The sequence below is a fragment of the Drosophila sulfurigaster genome, chromosome 2L, assembly GCF_023558435.1.
Source record: "Drosophila sulfurigaster albostrigata strain 15112-1811.04 chromosome 2L, ASM2355843v2, whole genome shotgun sequence".
Lineage (NCBI taxonomy): Eukaryota > Metazoa > Arthropoda > Insecta > Diptera > Drosophilidae > Drosophila > Drosophila sulfurigaster.
The window spans coordinates 12405330-12429047 of NC_084881.1; the positions used below are offsets into that span (position 1 = coordinate 12405330).

At 34.1% G+C, this 23718-nt stretch overlaps 4 protein-coding genes across 5 annotated transcripts in view; 2 read left to right on the top strand and 2 right to left on the bottom strand.

The window, feature by feature from the left end:
- Positions 1-23718, top strand: part of LOC133835251 (fibrinogen-like protein 1) — a 121606-nt gene that overhangs the window by 71682 nt on the left and 26206 nt on the right. The window lies entirely within an intron of this gene.
- Positions 1-23718, bottom strand: part of LOC133835275 (probable serine/threonine-protein kinase DDB_G0282963) — a 79491-nt gene that overhangs the window by 33149 nt on the left and 22624 nt on the right. Inside the window, 1 exon segment of the mRNA XM_062265270.1 lies at positions 10687-10828. Within this exon segment, the coding sequence (XP_062121254.1) occupies positions 10687-10799 (113 nt within the window). The 5' untranslated portion in view covers positions 10800-10828.
- Positions 702-2233, top strand: LOC133835271 (structural maintenance of chromosomes protein 2-like). Its single transcript, XM_062265267.1, has 2 exons — positions 702-1004; positions 1074-2233. Exons 1-2 carry the CDS (start codon positions 924-926, stop codon positions 1905-1907), a joined length of 915 nt encoding a protein of 304 aa, XP_062121251.1. The 5' UTR covers positions 702-923; the 3' UTR covers positions 1908-2233.
- LOC133835273 (structural maintenance of chromosomes protein 2-like) lies at positions 21197-22249 on the bottom strand. The gene is made up of 2 exons (XM_062265268.1): positions 22106-22249; positions 21197-22036 (listed from the first exon to the last, which is right to left on the bottom strand). Exons 1-2 carry the CDS (start codon positions 22184-22186, stop codon positions 21212-21214), a joined length of 906 nt encoding a protein of 301 aa, XP_062121252.1. The 5' UTR covers positions 22187-22249; the 3' UTR covers positions 21197-21211.

Here is a 23718-nt window from a genome sequence, read left to right on the forward strand (position 1 = left end):
TACCAATTCTTCTTATTTATTTATAATTGTCTTCTCTACTATTTAAAACATAGTTCATTTCGTAATACTTTCAACTGTTTTCCTACTGTTTTCACTCAAGAATTATTATAACGAAAACACGCTTTTAATCAAAACTACCTCTTAAAATACATTTTAAGATAAGTAAGAAAGCTACAGTCAAGTGTGCTCGACTGTGAGATACCCGCTACCCACTTTGAATAAAAGCAAAATATAAATTTAAACAAATTCGTTTAAAATATGTCAAATGGTATATTGGTATATTGTGATGGTACTAAACTCAATATATACTATAGAGTAAAAAATATACCAGACTGTCAGCTAAAGCAAATAAAACCTCTAGTAAGTATGCGTTTTTGTCCATACAAAAGTATTTATACCTGCTACTATTATTAACTTAATCAAGTTGTTTTTAAATTTGCTAACCAAATAGTTGTCAACATATATATATTAATAAAAACTCAGTCCCATTGTCGTTTTGAAAGCATAATTTCGAGTACTTCGGAGATTGACCCCACTGTCAACACGCGACTGAAAGAAATTGATAACAATGTTGTTGTCGATGGGTCTTCAAGAAGAAGCTGATTGGAGTAAACAGAACAGAGACTATTGCTATTCCTACTGATAAGCCATGATTTAATGCTCCAAGCTTATATTTTATTTATTTTTTCGAATTTAAAAAATACAGACGATCATCCGACATTGAAATGTCTTCTCATCCGACATTGAAATCTCTTCTTCCGACAGAGAATCTAGGCCGAGACTCTAGGTTATCATTACTTGACCTCTCTCGTTCAGATCTATTGAGCGGAATCCACATCCGCTTCAGACATTCAATGACTTTAACGAAATAACGAAATTCAGTTCGAAATTCATTTTGTTTGCGGGCAGTCGAAACATTTAAAATGGGCAGAATAATATTTAATGGAGTTTTGATACTGATGGTCCTTCAAATATTCTTGGTGGCTACAACAACTGGAGATGAAGTGAGATCAAACACATAATACTAAGAAGAATAAAGAGTGATTAAAGTGTATACGTTTTCTTCCTATCAGACGTGTGAATCAGATCGAAAAATGGAAGAACAGTGCCGCCTTCATAACTACAAGACTGTTAAACCTTTGCTAGATTACTTCAGGCAGGTTAGAAATGAGATAGAACAAAGTGAAACGAAGGAAAAGCTGATAAGTGAATTAAATTCTGATCTTATGGAAAAATATCATGAAATTGTAAGAATTCATGAAACATTCATGAAGGAGGCAGATTTATTAAATGAGTATAAAAACAAAGTAATCAAAGGGGAGAACGATTTGCAATTGTGTCAAAATAAAGTCGATAAATCTGAATCTGAAATTAATTCAAAACAAAATATGATTCTTAAATTAAAAAAACAACTAGCAGATAAATCCACCAACTTAGAAAATTGTCAAGTTCAATTAAAATCTGTTAATTCTAGATTAATTGAAAAAGATGAAACTATAAAGAGATTTAGTAAGATTATTAAAAATAACAAAGAATATCAAAAAACACTTGAGTTGAAATTAGAAAAGAGTAAATCTGAAATAATAAAGCATGAAAATGATATTCAGTTATGTCGTTCAGAAGTCAACGAATTAAATAGGACATCAGAAAACATTAGAGAAGAACAGAAAAAGATTCAATTGAAACTAAAAGAAAGTGAAACTAAGCTAATAGATAAAGTAAAGCAAAATCAGTTATGTCAATCTGAATTTGATAAATTAAGTCCCACAACATGTCTCCCTTTCGGAAATAATCCAGGAGTTCATCAACTCAATGTCTCTGACATAGGTTTATTCAAAGTTTTATGCGATAGTCAGTTAGCTGGACCTGGATGGATTGTAATACAACAACGAGTTGGGGGGAAATGAGAGTTTCAATAGGGATTGGGCAACGTATCGCAAAGGTTTCGGTTCTTTTGAAAGTGATTTCTTTCTTGGATTGGATAAAATACATCGTATCACGAGCTTGCAGCGTTTCGAACTTTACATACATTTGGTTGCTGTGAATGGAAGTACCTACAACGCTCGTTATGACGACTTCAAAATATCTGATGAAGATAATGGATATGCACTGAGTTTGGGTAAATTCAGTGGAACTATTATTGATGATTGCATGAGATTCTCTAAAAACATGAAATTCACAACATTCGATCACGACAACGACAAAGAGATTAAGGATAATTGCGCAGTCTATGGTAAAAGTGGCTGGTGGTACGATTATTGCTCTGCTTGGTAAATATTGCAAATTTTTTATTTTCAAAGAAATACACATAATTATAGATATTTGTTGATTCTTCTGCAGTACTTTAAATGCACCACTAAATCTAATTTGGTGGGTCGAAAACTACAATTTAATATCACTTAAAGTAGTTAAGATGCTAATTCGCCCCAAAGAAGAGATGAAGAAGTGATAAACTGAAAAGCTGAAATTCCCATATTTGACTCAATTATGTAATCATTTATTTATAATTGGTGCATTAAGAAATTGCGTTCTGAAAAATAAAACGATCGACTATTTAATGCAGCTATATCAGTTTTATTGCATTTAATTTATGTTTTGAAGTAGCAACTTTTAAATCTTTAGACGCTTTCAATAGAGGTGCAAATTCTTGAAAGTCAGTAAACTTATGATTATTCTGTAGATATCCTTTCAGTCGAATTTAAGAAATGATCTTCACATATTCGTTTCTTATCTAAACATAAATGATGCAGTTTTGTTACTAATAATACATACAAAATTTTGTTTTAGCAACATCAGTTGATGAAAAGGTAATAATAATTACACAAAGCAGTGTATTATAGTGGGTGCTATAAGTGTATTTATTTTCCTCTTATTAGACAAATGAATTCGACCAAGATCGAGTGTGCTCGACTGTGAGATACCCGCTACCCATTTCGAAACCAAAATATTGCGGAACAGATGAACATGGCTAGATCGTCTCGGCTGTTGATGCTGATCAATAATATACATACATATATAGTTTATAGGGTCGGAGATGCCTCCTTCTACCTGTTACATACATTTCCTGTCGGCACAAAGTTATAATACCCTTCTACCCTACGGGTAGTGGGTATAAAAAAAATAAGCTTCTCTGCGCATTCTCTTAATTCGATAGTAAATTATTACCAACGTCCACTTTTTATAGTCCATAAATAATAATGAGTCTTGTTTTTAAACACTTTCTTTCAATCAAAACATAGAACTTGCTTGTGCAGTTTTTAGAGCTCATAAAATCTGTAGCAAACTCTAGTTGACTAAGCTAAACAATACCCTAGTTATATGTTTTTATATTTTTAAATCCCCTAAGCTGTTAAAGGGTATTTATACCATGAAAGGAATCAATTGTAAGTCGCAGATTTAGCTGCAATAAATTGCCAAATATTTTTCAAAGTCGCATTAAATTCGCTTCCCAAAGGAAAACCAATTGAGTTTCGGTTTTTCTTTTTTTTGGGTTAACCCCGTTGCGTTATAGAAAATGCATCCGCTGAGTTGAGTCTGGCTGTGAGACTCGTTCATACATTTCCGAATTTATAACCACAATAAACCGCAACAAAAGCGACAACCACACAGCCATAAACTGCAGCTCTACTCGCATGCCTTATTGTTGTTCTTGTTGCTTCCCCAACATATATATAAATTGCCATAAAAATATAAAAAAGTGTATACAAAAATAAAGGAAATTCAACTTGCTCTCCTTCCCATACTCAAAACAGGAAAAATGAAATGCCAAAAAGCAAGCTACAATATTTTCGGCTTCTCTCTCTCTGTCTCTCTCTCACACACACACTCTCTCACTCTCGCAATCTCTTTTTCTATTTCGCTTCTCGTTGAGCCTCCAAGAGAAAACACAATTTTACGCACGAAAAGTCAAAGTTATTCGCCTACAGAAATACCCTAGGCTCATAATCTCAAAAGTTATATTAGCTATAGATTTTAGATAAGCTGTGTAAACAATGCTTTTTTTTTTTTGGTGATAGATTGCAAATAAAATAAGCATAGTTTTAGAGTCAAGGAACTGATTATCTAAATTAAGTATGAATTTAAATTTTAAATAATTGGATGGACTATTTATGCAATGTGAAATCATTGTGATGACTAACTTGTTGACTGATTGACTGACTTATATATTGATTGACAAATTATTTTATTGTTGATTGAGCGTCTGATTGTCTTTTTTTTTTTAATAGATATTACAATGAATAATACTCAATTTTGCACACATTGGTAACTAATTAATGAATTGATGATTTGACTTCACGAACTTTTGATTGATTTACTGACTGTTATATTGATTTACAGAATTTTTGATTGAACGTATGGTTGGTTACTTAACAAATTATATAGCTATATTTATTAATAGACAATTTGAAACACATTTGATTATCGATGAACTGATGGATTACTTTCACCTGTTGACTTTCTGATTGGCCGACTGATGATTGATGCATAAACTCATTGGATTACATAACAAATGTTGAGGTTTATTTTAAAATATGACATATTAACTGAATAATTAAATAACTGCTGATTACATCATAGCACTAATTTGTATTGGATCACAAAATATGACCTATTCACTCACTGCTATTGATTGATGACTGACTAAGCAAACTCACTAAACTTGACATAGCATTTTGCTCATCAGAAATATGAACAATCCTATTAAATCATTGCTGATCATTCTTATTGATGATACTTTTTAGGTTATTTCTTATTTGCAATTTAATTTGTAATTTGCCTGTTGGGTATGTTTTAGTCGTTCAATATTATCGAATAACTTGGCTCATTTATAAGACACTGCGAGCGACACTAAAAATAAATTCGCACTTGTTGATGGTAAATTAAAATGCACAACAGATTTACATGCCGACGGAAGTCGATATGGAGAGCATAAAATAGAAAGACAGGCAAAGAGAAGAACGAGAGAGAGAGAGAGAGGGAGAGAGAGAGGGAGACAGAGTTGAACGCAGAGTTTTGCGGCGGGCATATTAACATTATATAAGGAGCTTGCACGTAAAACTTTTAGCACCTGGAGTCCAGGGCGAAACTTTGCAGCAACAAGCAAAAGTTTTACCCCCCCCCATCCTCCCCTCTCACTCTGTCTCTCTCCCTCTCTCTCTTTCCCCCTCTTTCTTGCTTACAGGGAAAACAAAGTAAGCCACAAAACTTGGACTTAGTATTAAGCTGAAATAGATGCCCGGCCCGGGGCCAAAGTTGTGACGCCCCAAAATGTATGCAACAACATTTTGTGGCCTGCAACAGTGAAATGACCATCGCGATGGTCGAGCAACCGCTTAAAGCCTGTCACGCAACATGACAGTGTGTGAGTGTGCGGTTACAGCAACAACTCATACACACACACACACTCCCACTGAGGGTGTCAATCAATCATGATTGCGCAAACCGAAAAAAACCAAAAGCGAGGCGATCAAAGAATTGGGATCCATTTCGTCATGCTCGTTGGTTCGTTCGTTGCAACCAAATCGCCGTAATGTGTGGTGTTTGCTGCACTTAACGAGCTGCCTGCCAGCCACACACACACCCACTCCCACACACACCCACACACACACACACACACACACACATATGAGAGACCTACTCCCACTATAACGGTGGTCAGTCAGTGCAATTTGTACATCAATCAAGTGCTACGAATTCGCCTCTCAAAATTTAATTGACTTTGATTTTGTAAAGTTGCTCTCTATGTGTGTGTGTTATATACTGCTATTTCTATGTGCATGTATGTGTGTGTGTACTTTATACGCTTGACTAATTTGCTTCGTTTTACAGCTGCTGCTGATTGAGTGTCACATTTTTGATGTACTGTGAAATTGAGTTGATGCCCTCTCTCTCTCTCTCTCTCTCTTCTCGTTAAGTGTCCCACTCCAATCCGATAAAAAAAAAAACGACGTTGAACAATTCGGACAAATCGCCAATCGTTAATCGAGCAGTAATCGCTCTATAAAATTGCATTTGTCATGCCCTTTAAATGCCCGAAACTCGAACGTTATTGGATAATTCACAACGTTTGTTCGAACTTCAATTCAATTTGTATTTCAATTTGTAGTTTGAGTGTTCGTTTGAGTTTCAGTTTGAGTTTGACTTGGCTTCGATTACCGCAATCAAAGCTAAAAATATATATGTACATATATACTTTTATACTTTTTTGTTGTTTACTTATTTGTTTTGCTATTGGTCGAGTTTATTTGATAGTTAAATTCCAATTGATTTCACTACGAGAGTGTTTAAATAGCGTCGACATTTTGTATACAATAAACTAAAGAATTCCATCGCCATCGCCATCGTTTGTTTGACAAAAAAGACAATTGCAATGACAACGTTTGCAGCTGCAATTGATAGCGCCAAAATTGAAAATACCAATTAAAGCTAAAGTGTTTAATTGAAGGTTTAAAATTGCTAACTGGCATTAAAGAATAAAATGTGAAAATCAATTAAATACAAATAAAGTGTTCACATGATACATTTGCTGCTTAAGAGTAATATAGTAAATTTGTTTTGCTTTCAACTCTAGTCGAAAAGGAATGCATTAAATATCAAATAAAAAGAGAGCAGAAAAAGAAAACCAAATAGTTTGGTGACCGAGTCTTATGAAAGAAATGTGAACACCGAATAAAACTAAAATAAAATCCTCAAGATACTTTTTCTGTATAGGAGTAAAACAACACATTGGTTTGCTTTGTACTCGAATGCTTTACAAAGTACAAGTTAAGCTAATGCATAAGATATCCAGTGAAAAAAACACAGAATTGATAAAACTAAAAGCCAAGGCGCCTAATTGAAAGCTTAAAATTGGCTACAGAATAAAATGAGAAATTAAGTAGCATGAAAATATCTTCAAGATACTTTAGCTGATTACAAGTAGAACAGTAGATTTGTTGTGCATTTTGCTTTGTACTCAGATATCTAAAGGAATTCAATTGCAAGTCAAAAGCTAAAACATTAAATATTCAGTAAAAAAGGCGTCGAATTGGAAACAAAAATAAAATCCAAAGAACTAGCTTGAAGGATTAAAATCAGTTGTTGGTATTTAAGAATCAAATAAGAAATTCAATTAAATATAAATATAATAGAGGAGAGTTGTAAATATGTTTTGCTTTGCACTCAAATATCTTAAGGAATTAAAATGTAAAACATATATTAAATATCATTAAGTAAATATCTCCAAATACCCATTAACGAAGACAAATGTCAGTAAAGATCAAAGAGCTCAATTCCAGTATTAATGTTAATTGCTAATATTTAAAAATGAAACGAAAAAAGTCAAAGATATAGAAATAAAATAGAGTAAAGTTGTATACTGAATATGTTTTGCTTTGTACTCAGATGTCTTGTAGAATTCTATTAAACACTTTGTATGACAAATCGAATACTCTTAAATCCTAAGCACAGCTTCTAAATAGCTGTATAGAAAAAAGCAGGCACAAGTTGTAATCTCTCTAAAGTTAATCCTTGCGCCACGCTGATTAATAAATAAATAAATTAAAAATGTAAATCAGTAATGCAGCAGCTAAGGTTCAATCCCCGCTGAATTAGGCTGCGCATTCGATATGCAGACAAAATGCAAAAGGATTAGCCAGCTCAACATGGTTGAGGATAGGTTAAATAAATTACATAAGGCCACACAAGCACAGAGTGATGTAAGCCCTCATTGAGACCCCAGAGCAACCGAAGCAGAGAGAGAGAGAGAAAGAGAAAGAGAAAGAGAGAGAGAGAGACGAGTACACAAATTCATGCTGCTGTATACCAATTAATTATTCATAATTAGCCAGCGACTAAATGTTTAACTAAATCGCAGGCTCTTCAGCAACGGCCACGGGTCCGAATACGTTTACGGCTACGGGTCTGATTACAGCTTTAGCCAACCCCGGACAACTTTGACTCCGACTCTGACTCCGTTTGTTTATTCAAAAATTGGCTGCAGTCACAGTTGGCTAAAACAGCGGAAAGCGCTGTTTGTTTTCTGGTTCAACATTATTAAAAGTTGGCCATTAGAGAGACGCCACATTAATTGTGATTTATGTGCAACAGCGCCAGCTCTAGGTTTCACATTGTGTGGCATGGCCATTGTTGAGCGCAACCTTGCCACATTTTCATGCCACAATTACTGTTTTAAATATGCTCTCAAAAATAGTGAACAACATTAGACAACTTTGAATGCAATGCCAGGATAGAGAGAGAGCTGCGCATAAATCAATTGATTAAAGCATTAAATGCAATAAAATTAACACTAAAAGCAAGCTTCGCATTTTGAGTATCAATAAACTAAATATGCATTAACTAATTCGCATATTTACAATTTTTAGAAACTTTCCAGTCGAACAAAAGTTCAACATAAAAATAAAATAATATTTCAATTTCATTTATCATAATCTCTTCTTCAATAAAAGTCTAATTCTTTCTAATAAAAAAAATTTTAAAAGAATCTATATTCACAATATTCCAAAAATATTTTCAACATTAACTATGAATATGAACTTCATACACACAGTGAACAAAATGTAAATTGAAAAGTGACTTGCAAAAAGTTTAAAGAGTTAAGAATTTTAGATCGAAAAAATCTTGAAACTCTCTTAAGATTATAATCTTGAATTTCTAAAATTTTGGTAGAATTTTCTTGATTTAATAATAAACTGTCTTGTTCAATTTTGACATCATATAATCGTGATTTAAGATTTTATTTTTGACCTTAGTACGTTTATCTTCTGTGTACACATTTCAAATTTTTCAACGAAAGTTGAACATAAAAATAAAAGAATGTTTAAATTTAATTTATCTCTGCTTCAAATTCAAATTCTTTCTAATTCAAAATTCAAATAAATTTAAATTCAGAAGGTAATAAAAATCTCAAAAGATATTTGCAATATAAACTATGCTCAAAAGCATATCAATATGATATATGTTATCGATTTTAATGCATTTCGAAGCATGAAAAAAGATGCGGCAAAAATCAAAGCAAATTTCGTGCTAAGTATTTGATTATTGTCATTAATGTTTATAGTTTATGGGGCTTTTATCAGATGAACAGACTGTCAGACTAATGAATGTGATTATATCGATTTTGCGGTAAATGCGCATAAAGAATAATGAACATTACGTATATTAATAACTATAATAATTACTTTTATTGTATTGTTCATCTGAGTTAAAGTGAGTACAATAACTTTCTTATTCACAAATTACTTTGTTATAAATATAAACTTTAGTCATGTAATTGACTTATTTCTTTAGAAATAATTTCTTTAGAAATAATTTCTATAAGAACAATAATTAAAAAAAATCGTGTATAAATAAATGCAACTAAATATATATATATATAAAAACACATAATCATCATTTGCTTTACTTTAAACAATTTACATTTTGCCTTAGTTCAATAGGAACATTTTCTCAATCTCGAAACAAGAATATAATCTTGAATAAAGAATTGGTTATCTGGAATTTTATTAGATTTTTCATATTGAATTAAGAATTTACTTGCTTGGTTAAATTTTGACATCATACAGCTTCGATTTAAGATCTAATACTTGATTTTAGAATGTGTTTGTTTTGCTGTGTACTTAACTATTTGCTATTCATTCTTATAGTTATAGTATCTCAACACAGAATAAGCTAATAGGATGCAAAGAGCAGCAAATGAAAAAGCTTCTTTGTGTGCAATAATTTGATGCTATTTAAAAGCCAGAAAGAACCATTAGATAGACTTTGTTTAAAGTTAAAATGAAGAGTACTTAAAAAGCCATTCTAATTTGATGAGCTGCACACATGAGAGCTTGTAGATATAAGGACAGAAAGTATCTCAAAAGCCTGCAGCTAAAAGCCAAAAGACAAAGTCTGACAAAGAAAGTTGTAATAGGCACAAAATTGGACAATAAAACCGCTTTGAGCGTGGGGAAAAAGTTGTAATAGGTATCAATTGCTGTGGCACGAATACTTGCATCAACATATTTCTGGGCAAGCATAACTTTGCAAATTCACTCGGCGAATTTATGTGAAACATTTTGTCGGGGGGGATGCTCAACTTTCACACACACACACACACACACAGACACATCAAAACAGAGAGAGAAACACATGTATATAACTTTTGTCTAGTCGTTGTCTACACACTCCCCTGTAAGCCCCTCAACCCCTGCTCACAGGGGGGGCGGCGAGAAACATTAACTGGGTACAGACTGAAAGGCGAGCATACTAGTTTATAGCGGGGTCTGAAGCAGCAGCAACCACCGCGACGACAACCACCGCAACAGCAACAGCAACAGCGACAAAAACAACAACTTTATATTTATGTAAATATTTTGCAAGTACAAACAGAACGCCCGGTTGAGCACTCAGGGCGCGCTCAGGTGTTTGTCTCGTCGGGCCCCAAGAAAGAAGAAGAACAAGAAGTGTATGAATATTTTAGGCCAGCACTGTGTCAACTTTGGACCACGCCACGAGGCGCGTCTAGACAAACACCACGAATTTCCAAACACACACACAGACACACAACAACACTTTTGAGTTGCCAAAACGAAAACACACTCACGCAAATTTATTTATAAATTTATTTTAAATCGAAAGCACTGTCGTATTATTAAATATTATTATTTATGTTTTGTATTTGTCGTTTTGTTTTTTTTTACTCACTCAGCAATGCTTTTAGATAACGGCCAGCGCTCCATGGAGGCCTGATATTTCATATTCTCGATTTGCTTCTTTAATGCGTCCCGATCCATGTTTTGTAGAGCACTGGGATCCATGTCGGCCAAAATTTATCCACATGCCACCCCTGCAATGGCCAACAGAGAGAAACATTGAGAGAGAGTGTTGAAAAAATGTTAATGTCAAGAGATGCCATAAAAATCTGCAAAGAGTCGCGCTCTCGCTCTCGATTCCGCACACTCACACTCACTTTCACGCTCTCACACTCGCTCTCTTGCAAAGCGGCAGCTGTACTGCAGTCACTTGTGCCTGGTGGTTGAATCACCCTGTATTCGTTTTAATGGCCGGTGTCTCAAGTTTTGCAGCGTTCAGCTTCAACGCATGCGCACAGCATTAATAACAAATCAATAGAGAGCGCCACAGTGCGAGAGTGGGAACGAGAGCGAAAGCGAGAGCGTATGTCTGTTTTAACAGCGCCGCCTAGGAGGCTGCTATAAAAACTAGTTTCAACTGGCTGCTGTTAGCATTTGCCCACAAATCATTTGTTTACCTCCGGAAAAAAAAGGAAAACTGGAATGCAGCCAAAAATAAAAGGGCGCGCCCGTCGCAACTGTCAAATGCAGAAAACCAATAGCAACAACAACAACATTAAAATGTTAGCCAAAAAACAGCTGAGCCAAGCACGCAGCTCTCCCACAAAAAAAAAAAACACTCCCTCGCTCTCTTTTTTTTGCACTCAATTTCTCTCCCTTTCTGCCACCTTTAAGCTGTGGCCGGCTTTCACACACGGTAATTTATGAAACCTCATCTTTGTTTATTTAGTCGCCAGGCGTTTTAGTCTTGATGTCGTAAATAACAGCAGCGTGTCAAATCATTTTCAGGGGTTGGCGTGCTCGACGAACATTAATTTATGGCAGCCCATTGTTCAACTACGCGGCATAAATTAAATGTGTACAAAAATATATTCGAATATATTTGAAATAAACGACAAAGCTTGTGTAACATTCAAACAGTAACATGCACTTTTAACAGTAACATTAACAGATGCTGTTAATAGTAACAGTAACAGTCACTGTTAGGTTTAGCTTAGACACAAACCTCTCGCAGTTATCGCATGCTACAAAATGATTCAATTTGATATAGCAAACAATAAAAACAACCGCAAAGTGTCCTGGGCCGGGATAAGGGTCTAGTGACAGCTCGGACACAAAGAAGGACGAGACGAGAGGGGACAACTGAAAACCGCAGGCAGCAGTTGATTCCCATAAGGTTGACAAAGCCACGCTTCGGCCATAATCAACGCCAATGATATGAGTTTCCACTCTACATCCCACTCAACAACGTGGGGGCGTGGACAATGATGCACTCCCCAACCAAACGGAGGTTCGGCCCTTCTCTCGTTCCGTGTAGTTTTTCGCTGCCAACATTTTGTAGGTGTAACTTAACAAATAGGAAAAAGGGACAAAGCGGTCGCTCAGTCGGTTGCTGGCTTTGACCATGTTTGCTCCATGTTCCATTCCCCTTAGTCAGCGATACATCATTTTTTGTCGCTTCGTTGGTCAACTGACAGCGGTTACTCCAAAAACGACCGAAACAACCAGCTGTCAGGCCGTAAAAGGATTTGGGGCTTTAAAGTTTAAACCCAGAAAATGGTTGAGTTGACCAGCTGTGTTTTGTGTTCTGTGTTCTCTCTTCTAATATATTTTTTAAAGCCATCGTTTCATTCCATGGGTGCGAAGTGTTAATGGCTAAAAAGTGTTGTAAAAAGCCAGATTTAATGTGTTGGCCAGGGAATCTCTGCACTGGAAGTGAGACAGAAAGAGGGAGAGAGAGAGAGAGAGAACTCTTCTCGCCTGCTGTCCTTACAACATGTGTCCTGCCTGCTGTGTGCTCACATGTTGACAACGACGAGCCCTCGGCACTAAAAGCTTAAAGTTGGTTTAATTAAAACTTTTACAACCAGTTCACTCCTTGCTGGCTAACAATCCAGGCAGCCAGCTACCAGCTACCACCTTCCTTTTGGCCAGTTAAATGTGCAAATCATTGGATTTTCGGCAGGACACTTTGATGTCTGCTAAACTAAGCGTGATTCCAGCGAACATAAGCGAACAAGCTAAAGTTTAGAATACGGAATGCATGGCTCAACGTTACCCTTTAACCTTCAGTTTTAAATTCTCATATTTAAATTATTTTCCACATCTTGTTCATTTCTCTATTCTTACTCTACTTTTATGCAAAATTCAACTTCATAATTAATGTAAACGTTTATCTTCAATTTAACTTTTCTCTCCATTTCATTCTTTAAATATTCATTCATTCTATGGTACAATACTCTGCAAGCATTTAATTTATTCAAATTATAAGTGAATGCTATTATGAGCAATTAAAATTTTCATTTAAATTATCAAATAATTTGTATATTGACTTTTACAACATTGTTCACATCATTTAGAAAAGAATTATCTTCATCAATTTACTTCTTTTTTTAGTAGATAGGAAATTCATTGCATACAATTCGCTCTTTATATAAAACAAATTATTTCCAATTATTTAAATTTATTCAATTCATAAGTGAACACAATTTGAATTGAATATTATCATAATTGTTTATTTCGACATTCAGAATTCTTTTCATTTTATTTTAATAGAATTATACATATACAATTTCATATAAGGAACCGTTTCTTCAATATCCACAGAAGTAGTCTATAGTGCTTATATCTCAAATATTGAAGAATCGAAGTGAATTGAAGGAACGTAATCATCCATATTTGTCATTACTCCAAGAAATATATTTATTGGAACATTAAGATCATTAAAAAATTTTATAATAATGCCAACGGTATTTATATTTTCTAAAAATATGGTTTCGATCGGATAAAAGTTTTCGAAGTAATTTATGAAACACATTTGTATTGCAAAGCAAAGCAATTTGCAAACGAGATTTAATTTCTTTCGTCTGACAATCTGGTATATTTTCAACTCTATGGTATATTTATAATGTAGTGCTATTTCGATATACCAACAATATCCTTCGGTATATTTCAATATCAAATGTGGTATATTTTAAGAATAATATCGCACTGTTTATTCATAATGGTTTGCGCGTATTTCACAGTTGAGCTCACTGGACTAAAGCTTTCTCACTTATTATAATTATCGACCTTTAAAAATCTGTTTACTTGATTACGCATGAGTTTTCTTCTATCTAATTGTATAGGAAATTCGAGCGATAGAAATTTCATCTATTCCTAGATAAATACTACTTAGTGCAAATGGATTTTCAGTTGAAATTTCCCCCAATTCCATTTTATGCTTATCGACTTTTACAATTCTATTTACAACTTGATTCGCAAATGAAACTTTACCACTCCAAAGCATTAATTTGTACGCTTGAAATCTAAACTAATTGCTTGCAGCAATTGTCGGTCAAATAATTGATGCTGCTGTAACCCAGAGTTGGGAGTGTGTGCTCTTGCCGTGGTTAGCTGTTCAAGACAGACTCAGAGACAGAGACAGGGAGAGAGAGAGAGACAGAGACACAGCGAGAGTTTGAGAGAACTGCAAATGCAACTGAAAAAGTAGCAGAAATTTATCTCATACATGGCACCCAAATAGAGAGCATGCAACGGACATAAATCGTTAGCAAAATGTTTTTGGCGGTTACAAGCGGCTGTTCCAAATTCCCTTCCCCCCCCGCCCCTTTTCGCTTCAGGGTGTTTGGTTTTTTCTCCCTCGCACACACACACACACACATAAATACAGTAAGCCGCTTGAGTGTTTCGCGTATATGAATGTGTGGTGAGTATGCGTGTGTGTGTGTGTGAGCTGACGTTCAAGTTTTTTACACTCGTTCCCCTCACTTGCACAGCAACAACAATAACAACAACAACAACAACAACAGGCTCGTCCCACGCACAAAGCAAATGCTCTCTGCAAGCGACAAGGACAACTACGAAAAGTCAAGTGATTTTCTTTTTTGATTGTTGTTGGCATCCTGTTGCTGTTTGTTGTTCTTCCTTGCCTTCTTCTTCATCTTCTTGTTGCTCTTGTTGTTGGTTGTCCGAAAAAGAAAACAAATTGTCAACCGTCAACCGGGTTCTGTCAGCCACCGAGTCAAGCATAGTGAAAGAGGCATAGAGCAGAATTCATGTATGCAACACTCACACACACACACACACTCTAGCGAGGGTCACTTTAGAAGTCTATTTGACACGAAAATTAAATTGTATGAACTCGTTTATCGATTAACTTGTCTTCCATCTCCAAGACAAATTGCTGATACAAATACATTTCCGTTTGAACAACGATGAATCGAAGTTTGTAGTGTACCAAAACCTTATCAGACTTTAAAAGGCACTGATTGTCCGTGAAAATAGAAAATAAAATGACGAATTAAAAGAGATTCCGCGCCGACTCACGCTTCAGAGGAGTTTCCTTCTAAGAAATTACCTAGTAGAGGAATCTAGATGTTAAGTTCCTCAACTCTACCCTCCCGGCCATGGTAACTGTCGGTATTTGTTTTTTTCATAAGTTACCCCTAATTTAGTTCATATTTAATTTTGTTATATATTCGACATCTTGCCTTCGTTTACTCGACAGTGCATATTAGGAAAAATTAGCAAAACATTATTTCATTAAGTACTTCACGTGATTTGTTTAATTCTAAGTGAATCCATCCGCCAGTGCCGAGCTCGATTAGTTGAACTTGTATAATGAAGAGATATTGGTTATCACTGCACTCACAATTATTTCCACTTCATACCTGTATTAGTTTTCGAATTTATCACTGCACTATTCATTTATATACGTCAATCCTGGCATATATTCTCCCTATTGTGGGGGGTGATCTGGTTTTCTTTGCCAGATTATAATATTGCAGAATCACTCGGTTGCCGAGAGACAATAAATACGTCTACTTTGTCTAATTGATTTTCTCTACTGCTAAGCTTTCGACCGAACGCCACTGCCCAGCATGGTAAGCCGAGCTTCTGTAAGAGCTTTGCGAAGACAGTGATAAGCAAGTGCAGTTAGTGAGATGACTAAAGTAGAGTTCGTCAATATTTAGAACAGCAAAAAACAAAAAGTTGGGAAATTTGAAACTCTTCTATTCAAATATATTAATCGCTCACTACAAGTTGGATTTCGATTGAGGGAATTATGTAGATAAGGTATGATTTAAATGATTTTATGACTCAAATTATAATTTACAAAATAAATATATTCTGTTCATTTAATCAATTGGAATTAAGTTTCACGCAAGAAGAATCGAAATTGGGTTCCCATTAAGCACATTTTATGGATAAGATAACATTCAAAACATTTTAGAAAAATTATCACATGCATTTAATGATTTTATCAGTTAAAAAAGAGTTATTGAATCAATCGGGGTTAGTGAAAGATTATATCCCTTTTCCATTCCATCTGATAATGACCCAGCTTTATTTCACTATCAAATATTGCAAATTTTAGTGGGTTAATATTTTGTTTTGTTTTTTTGACTGTTAAAAATTAATCAATCATTAAATAAATGAATGAATCTGTCAGTTAATATGACAGTTAGTACTAATGGCACCCCCATTAGCAGGACACGCCCCGTTAGTCGGACAGTTAGCACAAATGACTTAGCGAAAATCCCCATTCGTATTTAATGCGTTTATCAGTTAAAGACGATTTATTATTTAAATCAATCGAGGTTAGTAAGAGATGAAAATTATGTTAATGACCCAACCTTGTTGCACTATCAAATAGTTTACATTTTATTGGGTTAATATTGCTGCCTTCTACCTGTTACCAGTTGACGATGAGTCCCCCCATTAGCGGGACCCCAGCCAGTCGGACAGTTAGCACAAAAGATTTAGGAAAAATCCCCATTAGAAGGACATTCCTTTAAGCCAACACTTTAAGTTGATCTTAAAAAGTACTCAAAGAATATCTGCTGAAAACAGTTTTCACTGTATTTGTATTTACATTTTTATTTTTACATTTACTCTATTAAATAACAGTTGAAATGCAAATTAAAAGACCACATCGATCAACCCTCGACACTGGGTAAATTTATAAACTCCTCTGAGTTTGCAGACGCTTCTGGCCCGACACCAAAAAGTGAAAAGTGTTTTTTTTATTAACTAGCACGTGCAAAGCGAAAGTGTCGAAAATTGCCCAGCACTTGAAAATGATAATTCAACAGCAAATTGAGGGTCTTCTCACTTGCATTTCTGTATAAATATTTAACGTAGTTCAAAGCAATGGAAATAATTGTCATTAACCAACTAAAATGTTAAACGACTCAACAACAAATTCCGCTTGTTAGCTGGTCAGCTAGGAATGCAAGAAATTTAACGATGATGTTGACGGTTGATGGCTGACTGAGGGAAAATTTATGAGAAGGACGTTTAATGTATTGTTAGCCAAATGCTAGTTCAGCTAAAAAATATGATGGCAACTTGTGTCCAGCCAAGCGACTAACAAGAAACGTGCTCATTTTCTATGAGTATAGAATGCTCAAGAATATTAAATATACGAGTATATGACTTTATTCTCACAGAGTTGCTTACATTTATATTAAGTAGTTTCAATCTAATCGGAGCTAGTAGAAAAATCTAAAAGATAAACTTTAATAACCATTTAATTTTATAGTCCCAAGCTTTACACAATGATTCACTATTAATTTACTTAGCCTATAGCTTTCGAATATAAATTAATAATTTTAATCTTTAATCCCATTACATTAAAAGCTAAGCAATCATTTCATCACTTAAAAATTCATTTCAAGATTTATATACTGTAAAGTATTTCGATTTAAGACATTTTAAAAGCAGAAAGTTATAGAAAGTTATACAAACAAACTATCATCCTATTATCCAAAACAATGACTTAGGCTCTCAGCTACAGAATAATCGAATTGTATAAGATAGAGAATTATTACCACACAACCATCAGTGAACAATATGAAGTGCGTTTTTTATCAACTGTAAATAAGCTCAAAGAGTTTAATACATTCAAATTACGTAGTTTTAATATAATGTATTTTTAATTCATTTTAGAAACTTGCGGATTTATTTGTTGCAAACTTATATACAATTATTTAAATAATATTTTAGTTTATAATATAAAATCATATAATATTTACCGCCAATTAAGATAATTATCAGCTTTAAATAAGGTCAAAGAGTAAACTGCATTCAAAATATGTAGTTTAAATTTACTCAGAAATGTAATAACATGTTTGTCTATCTAATTATTTTTTTTTAAGTGTTATTGCTTTAAATTTTGCCATAACATTAACTTCAAAGTAATGCTTATCAAATGAGAAAGTTGACTACATTAAAATTATGTAGTTTCAATTTACGGGTTCCAATCATTAAGGAACTTTAGACGCAGACAAAAACAAGGTTGTATCTCTGATTCTTTTGTTAGGAGGGAATTTATAAAGTAATCATGGTATTCTTAAAACAGTGTTTCAACATAAATTGAAGCTTGATATTAAAGCCACAGAGTAAATACGATGAGGAGTTACAAACAAACAAGAGATGACGATATCACATAACTTTAACCGTCAAGTAAAATCTTTATCAGCTGTTAATAAGCTCTAAGTGTTGAGTATATTAAACTTATATACTTTTAATTTACGATTTTTAAGACAAAAGCTTAAAAAAATGTTTTTATCTCTGATTATTTTGTTATTTTTAAAGTAATTATGATATCCTTGAAACAGAAAATGTTTTAATATCAAATTAAATTGCTTGACATTTAGCCGCACAATAAAATTCTTGTGTACGATAGGGAATTATGACAACAACGAGTTAACCATATCGCATAACATTAACAGCAAAGTAAAAAGTTTATCAGCTGTAAATAAACGAAGCAATTTTCCTGTTGAATTTGTCATTGCAGCCAAGCCACTTGAACTCGCTCGAGTATCCAACATTGTATGACAAATGTTTGTGCAGTCATCAACGGGATTTCATTGTGAATTGCGAATTGCGAATTGCCACCTTAAAAGCTGTCGACAGCCTTGGCAACTGGAAAATAATACAAGGGAAGCGACGACAACAACAACAACGACGACGACGATGATGACAAATTCAGGGCAAAGTTTCGAGTCCGCAACTTTTTGGGGAACCACAAAATGCAGCTGCAACTTGATGTGCAACTTGGTATCTTCAAGTGTCTGCCGACCACTTAGCGAGAGCGAGAGAGAGAGAGAGAGAGAGAGAGTCGGAGTGAATGAAATAATTAAATCAGAAAATGCGTGTGGTTTTCGGGTTTGGCGATTTGCCAAACTGCGTGAGTGTGTGAAACAAATATTTCTATCCCTATATAATGCGAAGTACATACTCGAATAAATTCTGTGGCTGGCACTACGTGGCGTATGCGTGATTTATAACCTAACCAGGTGTTGCCTAATGATGAATTAATGCCAAGCATCCTGCACCCCCACAAAATGTGAATTTAATATGTCTTTGCACTGCATGAAAGAGCTTATCTTAGGGCAAGTTACCATGGAGGACAAAAATATCAAAAACATCTTGATAAAAGCGTACAAAGTACAAAAGAATATTTGAACTAAAAGTTGTATTGTCAAAATTATTTTTGTTCTGCAAAAGTAAGCTCATATTAACACAATACATATTTGTATTTGTTCTTTCCATGTATTAAATATGTCACGTTAGGTTTTTAGCATTTTGAATTCTTAGAACACTTCACATGAAAAATATAATATAAGAATATAAGAATAAATAAGAGTGAAAAATTCCTATACACAATTGTTTTCTGTTTGAAAAATTGTATAATTTGTAGTTAAAATAGAGACAGGAGCAGCTCAATATAATTATGTTGTAACATCTGTGAAATAATTATAAAGAAAACTATGCGTATGCTACTAATGGGATAATATATTATTAAGAACTATTGGCAAAGGTTTGGGGATTTTTATAACTGCTTCTAATAGGGTAGAAGAACTTTGTGCCTGCAGAAAATGCATGTAACCGGAAGCATCTCCGATCCCATAAAATATATATATTCTTGATCAGCTTCAACAACCGAGACGAATCCGTCTGTTTGTCTGTCTGGCCGTCTGTCCGTATGAAGCACTGGATCTCAGAGAATATAAGAGATATATATATATTTTTTTTTTCGACAGCATTTGTTATGCTTGCACGAAGATCAAGTTTGTTTCAAATTTTTGCAATATCCACTTCCACCCTACAAATCAACAAAAATTGAAGAAGGCGAGCATCGCGAATTTTGGTATATACAATAATAACTATAGTAATTATGATTCCTGAATATTTGGTTGCGATCAGATAAAAATTGTCTAAGTTATTAAAGAAATACTTTTGTATGGGCAAAAACGCCTACTTACTAAGGCTCTTAGTTGCTTTGGCCGATAATCTTGTATATTGTGCCGCCTATGGTATATTTTGAATGTGGTATTATCTTGATATACCAAAAATACCATTTGGTACCATTATACTACCATTGTAGTATGTTTGGCATATTTTGAGATTAATACCGCAATATTCAGCTTTTATTCAAAATTGGTACCGGGTATCTCACAGTCGAGCACACTCGACTTGTATAGTTATAAATCCGGCACTATTCTTCCATTTGTTGGTCGAATTCATCTTCTTATTAGAAGAAAATAAATACACTTATGTTAAGATAAGAAACAAATATTTGTAGATCATTTCCTAAATTACATTAATATTCAACGTTCGACTGAAAGGATATATACAGAATAATCATAAGTTTACTGACTTTTAAGTATTTGCACCTCTATTGAAAGCGTGTAGAGACTAAAAATTTGCTACATCAAAACATAAATTAAAAGTGATAAATACTAATCTATTTCCATTAAAAAAATAAATCGCTGCTTTAAATAGTCGATCGTTTTATTTTTCAGAACCCAATTTATTAATGTACCAATTATATATAAATGATTACATAATCAAATATGGGGATTTCAGGTTTTCAGTTTATCACTTCTTCATCGCTTCTTTGGGGCGAATTAGCATCTTAACTTCTTTAAGGCGAATGTAATCATTAGTGTCCCACCAACCTAGAATCCCATTTGGTAAATTTAAATTACTGCATAAGAAACAACAAAAATCTATAATTAAGTGTACTTCTTCGAAAATAAAAATTTGCAATATTTACCTAGTAATACAATATTTGTACCACCAGCCATTTTCATTATAGACTGCGCAATTATAATCACCATGTTTGTCGTTGTCGTGATCGAATGTTGTGAATTTCATATTTTCATTGTCTCTCATGCCATCCCCAGCAGTTCCATTGAATTTACCCAAACTCAGTGCATATCCATTATCTTCATCAGATATTTTGAAGTCGTCATAACGAGCGTTGAAGGTTCTTCCATTCAGAGCAACCAAATGTATGTAAAGTTCGAAACGCTGCAAGCTCGTGATACGATGTATTTTTTTCTAATCCAAGAAAGAAATCACTTTGAAAAGAACCGAAACCTTTGCGATACGTTGCCCAATCCCTATTGAAACTCTCTTTTCCCCCCAACTCGTTGTTGTATTACAATCCATCCAGGCCCAGCTAACTGACTATCGCACAATACATTGAATAAACCTATGCCAGAGACCTTGAGTTGATTAACTCCTGAATAATCTCCGAAAGGGAGACATGTTGTGGGAGTTAATTTATTAAGTTCAGATTGACATAACTGATTTTCCTTTGCTTTATCTATTAGCTTAGTTTCACTTTCTTTTAATGTCAATTGAATCTTTTTCTGTTCTTCTCTAATGTTCTCTGATGTCCTATTTAATTTGTTGACTTCTGAACGACATAACTGAATATCATTTTCATGCTTTATTATTATAGATTTACTCTTCTCTAATTCCAACTCAAGTGTTTTCTGATGTTCTGTGTTATTTTTAATATTCTCACTTAATCTCTTTATATTTTCATCTTTCTCAGTTAATCTAGAATTAAGAGATTTTATTTGAACTTGACAATTTTCTAAGTTGGTGGATTTATCTGTTAGTTGTTCTTTTAATGAATTAATTTCAGATTCAGATTTATCAACTTTATTTTGACACAGTTGCAAATCGTTTTCCCCTTTGATTACTTTGTTTTTATACTCATTTAATAGAGCTGCCTCCTTCTTGAATGTTTCATGAATTCTTACAATTTCATGATATTTTTCCATAAGATCAGAATTTAATTCACTTATCTGCTTTTCTTTAGTTTCACTTTGTTCTAACTCATTTCTAACCTGCCTGAAGTAATCGAGCAAAGGTTTAACAGTTTTATAGGTATGAATACGGCACTGTTCTTCCATTTTTCGGTCTGATTCACACGTCTGATAGGAAGAAAACGTATTCACTTTAATCACTCTTTATTCTTCTTAGTATTATGTCTTTGATCTCACTTCATCTCCAGTTGTTGTAGCCACCAAGAATATTTGAAGGACCATCAGTAAGAAAACTCCGTTAAATTTTATTCTGCCCATTTTAAATGTTTCGACTGCCCGCAAACAAAATTAATTTCGAACTGAATATTTCGTTAAAGTCAGTGCAGCCGATGTGGATTCCGCTCAATAGATCTGAACGAGAGAGGTCAAGTAATGATAACCCAGAGTCTCGGCCCTAGATTCTCTATCGGCAGAAGAGATTTCAATGTCGGATGATCGTCTTTAATTTTTTCTGTTCAATAGGTTCTGTTCTGTTTGCTCCAAGCAGCTTCTTCTTGAAGACCCACCGACAACAACATTGTTTTCAATTTCTTTTAGTCGCAAGTTGACAGTGGGGTCAATCACCGAAGTACTCGAAATTATGCTCGAATACTTTCAAAACGACAATGGGACTGAGTTTTTCTTAGCAACTATTTGGTTAGCAAATTTAAAAACAACTTGATTGAGGAGGGTATTATAACTTTGTGCCTGCGGGAAATGTATGTAACAGGTATTTCAATCACACTCGAACTAGCTTTCTTCCTTATAATAAGAAACCTATTAATTAATTATTAATTGTTTCTCTAATGAAACTGTATATATACAAGTACTCAATTCTACATACATATTACACTCCTTATAATAATATTACATTCCTTCAAATAAATGAATGTGTGTGTTAAGAGTTGTTGGGAGAATCAGCAATATTAATGCTACGAAAGTTTCTTTTGACAGTTTTTTGTCTTTAAAAGAACATTTGGAGCCACTTTAAACGCTGTTTACTTGTTGGATGCTTCCACACTTGTGCCTATAAAAGTCAGTAGAACTTTTTCTTATTTTTGTACTTCCAGCCAACTCATAATCGGGAGAGGGAATTCCCTTAAAGTTGGAGACAATATTTATGTGGATTCAAGTTTGCAGCCATAAAAAAATACGTGTATGTGTCTGCTCAGTGAACATAAAGGGAGTGGGAAAGGGAGAGGGAGAGTCGTCTGTTACTATGAAGCACTGTGAAGCGAGGTGAGAGTGGCCTTATAAGTTATAGTGTGCCAAGAAGTTTGGTAACTTTATCGGGGCACTCGCATAAATCACAGCAACTAAAGGAAGCCCAATGGCAATTATATTTACGACCTAACCTGACTGCAATCGATGCGCAGCTGTCTGCAGATGCAAAGCCCAGATGCAGATACTAAAGCTCTGTAAATGGCAACAGTAAAGATGGACAATTGTTGTTATACGGAGTAGACACAAGAGTGAAAAGGGTATTTTCATGTTAAACTGTCGCATTCTAAAATGAAATTATTATCTTCATTTTGCTTAGCTCAAAGTCTGTAGAAAATAACTAACTCTTAAAAACTATTGATGCTAGAGTCTTCATAATAATGCTGATTACAAGTTGATTGGTCTAATTCGTAACTTAATTTTAAATGTATATCGTAATCAAACAATTATAATAAATAATATAAGCTGAAGGCATTCGCTGCCATTGGCAATAGTGTTAGTATTAATTTTAATTATAGCTAACCTTTTAAATAAATAAAATAATAAATAATATGTTATTTCTGATATCAGAATAATTTTTCTTTAACAAT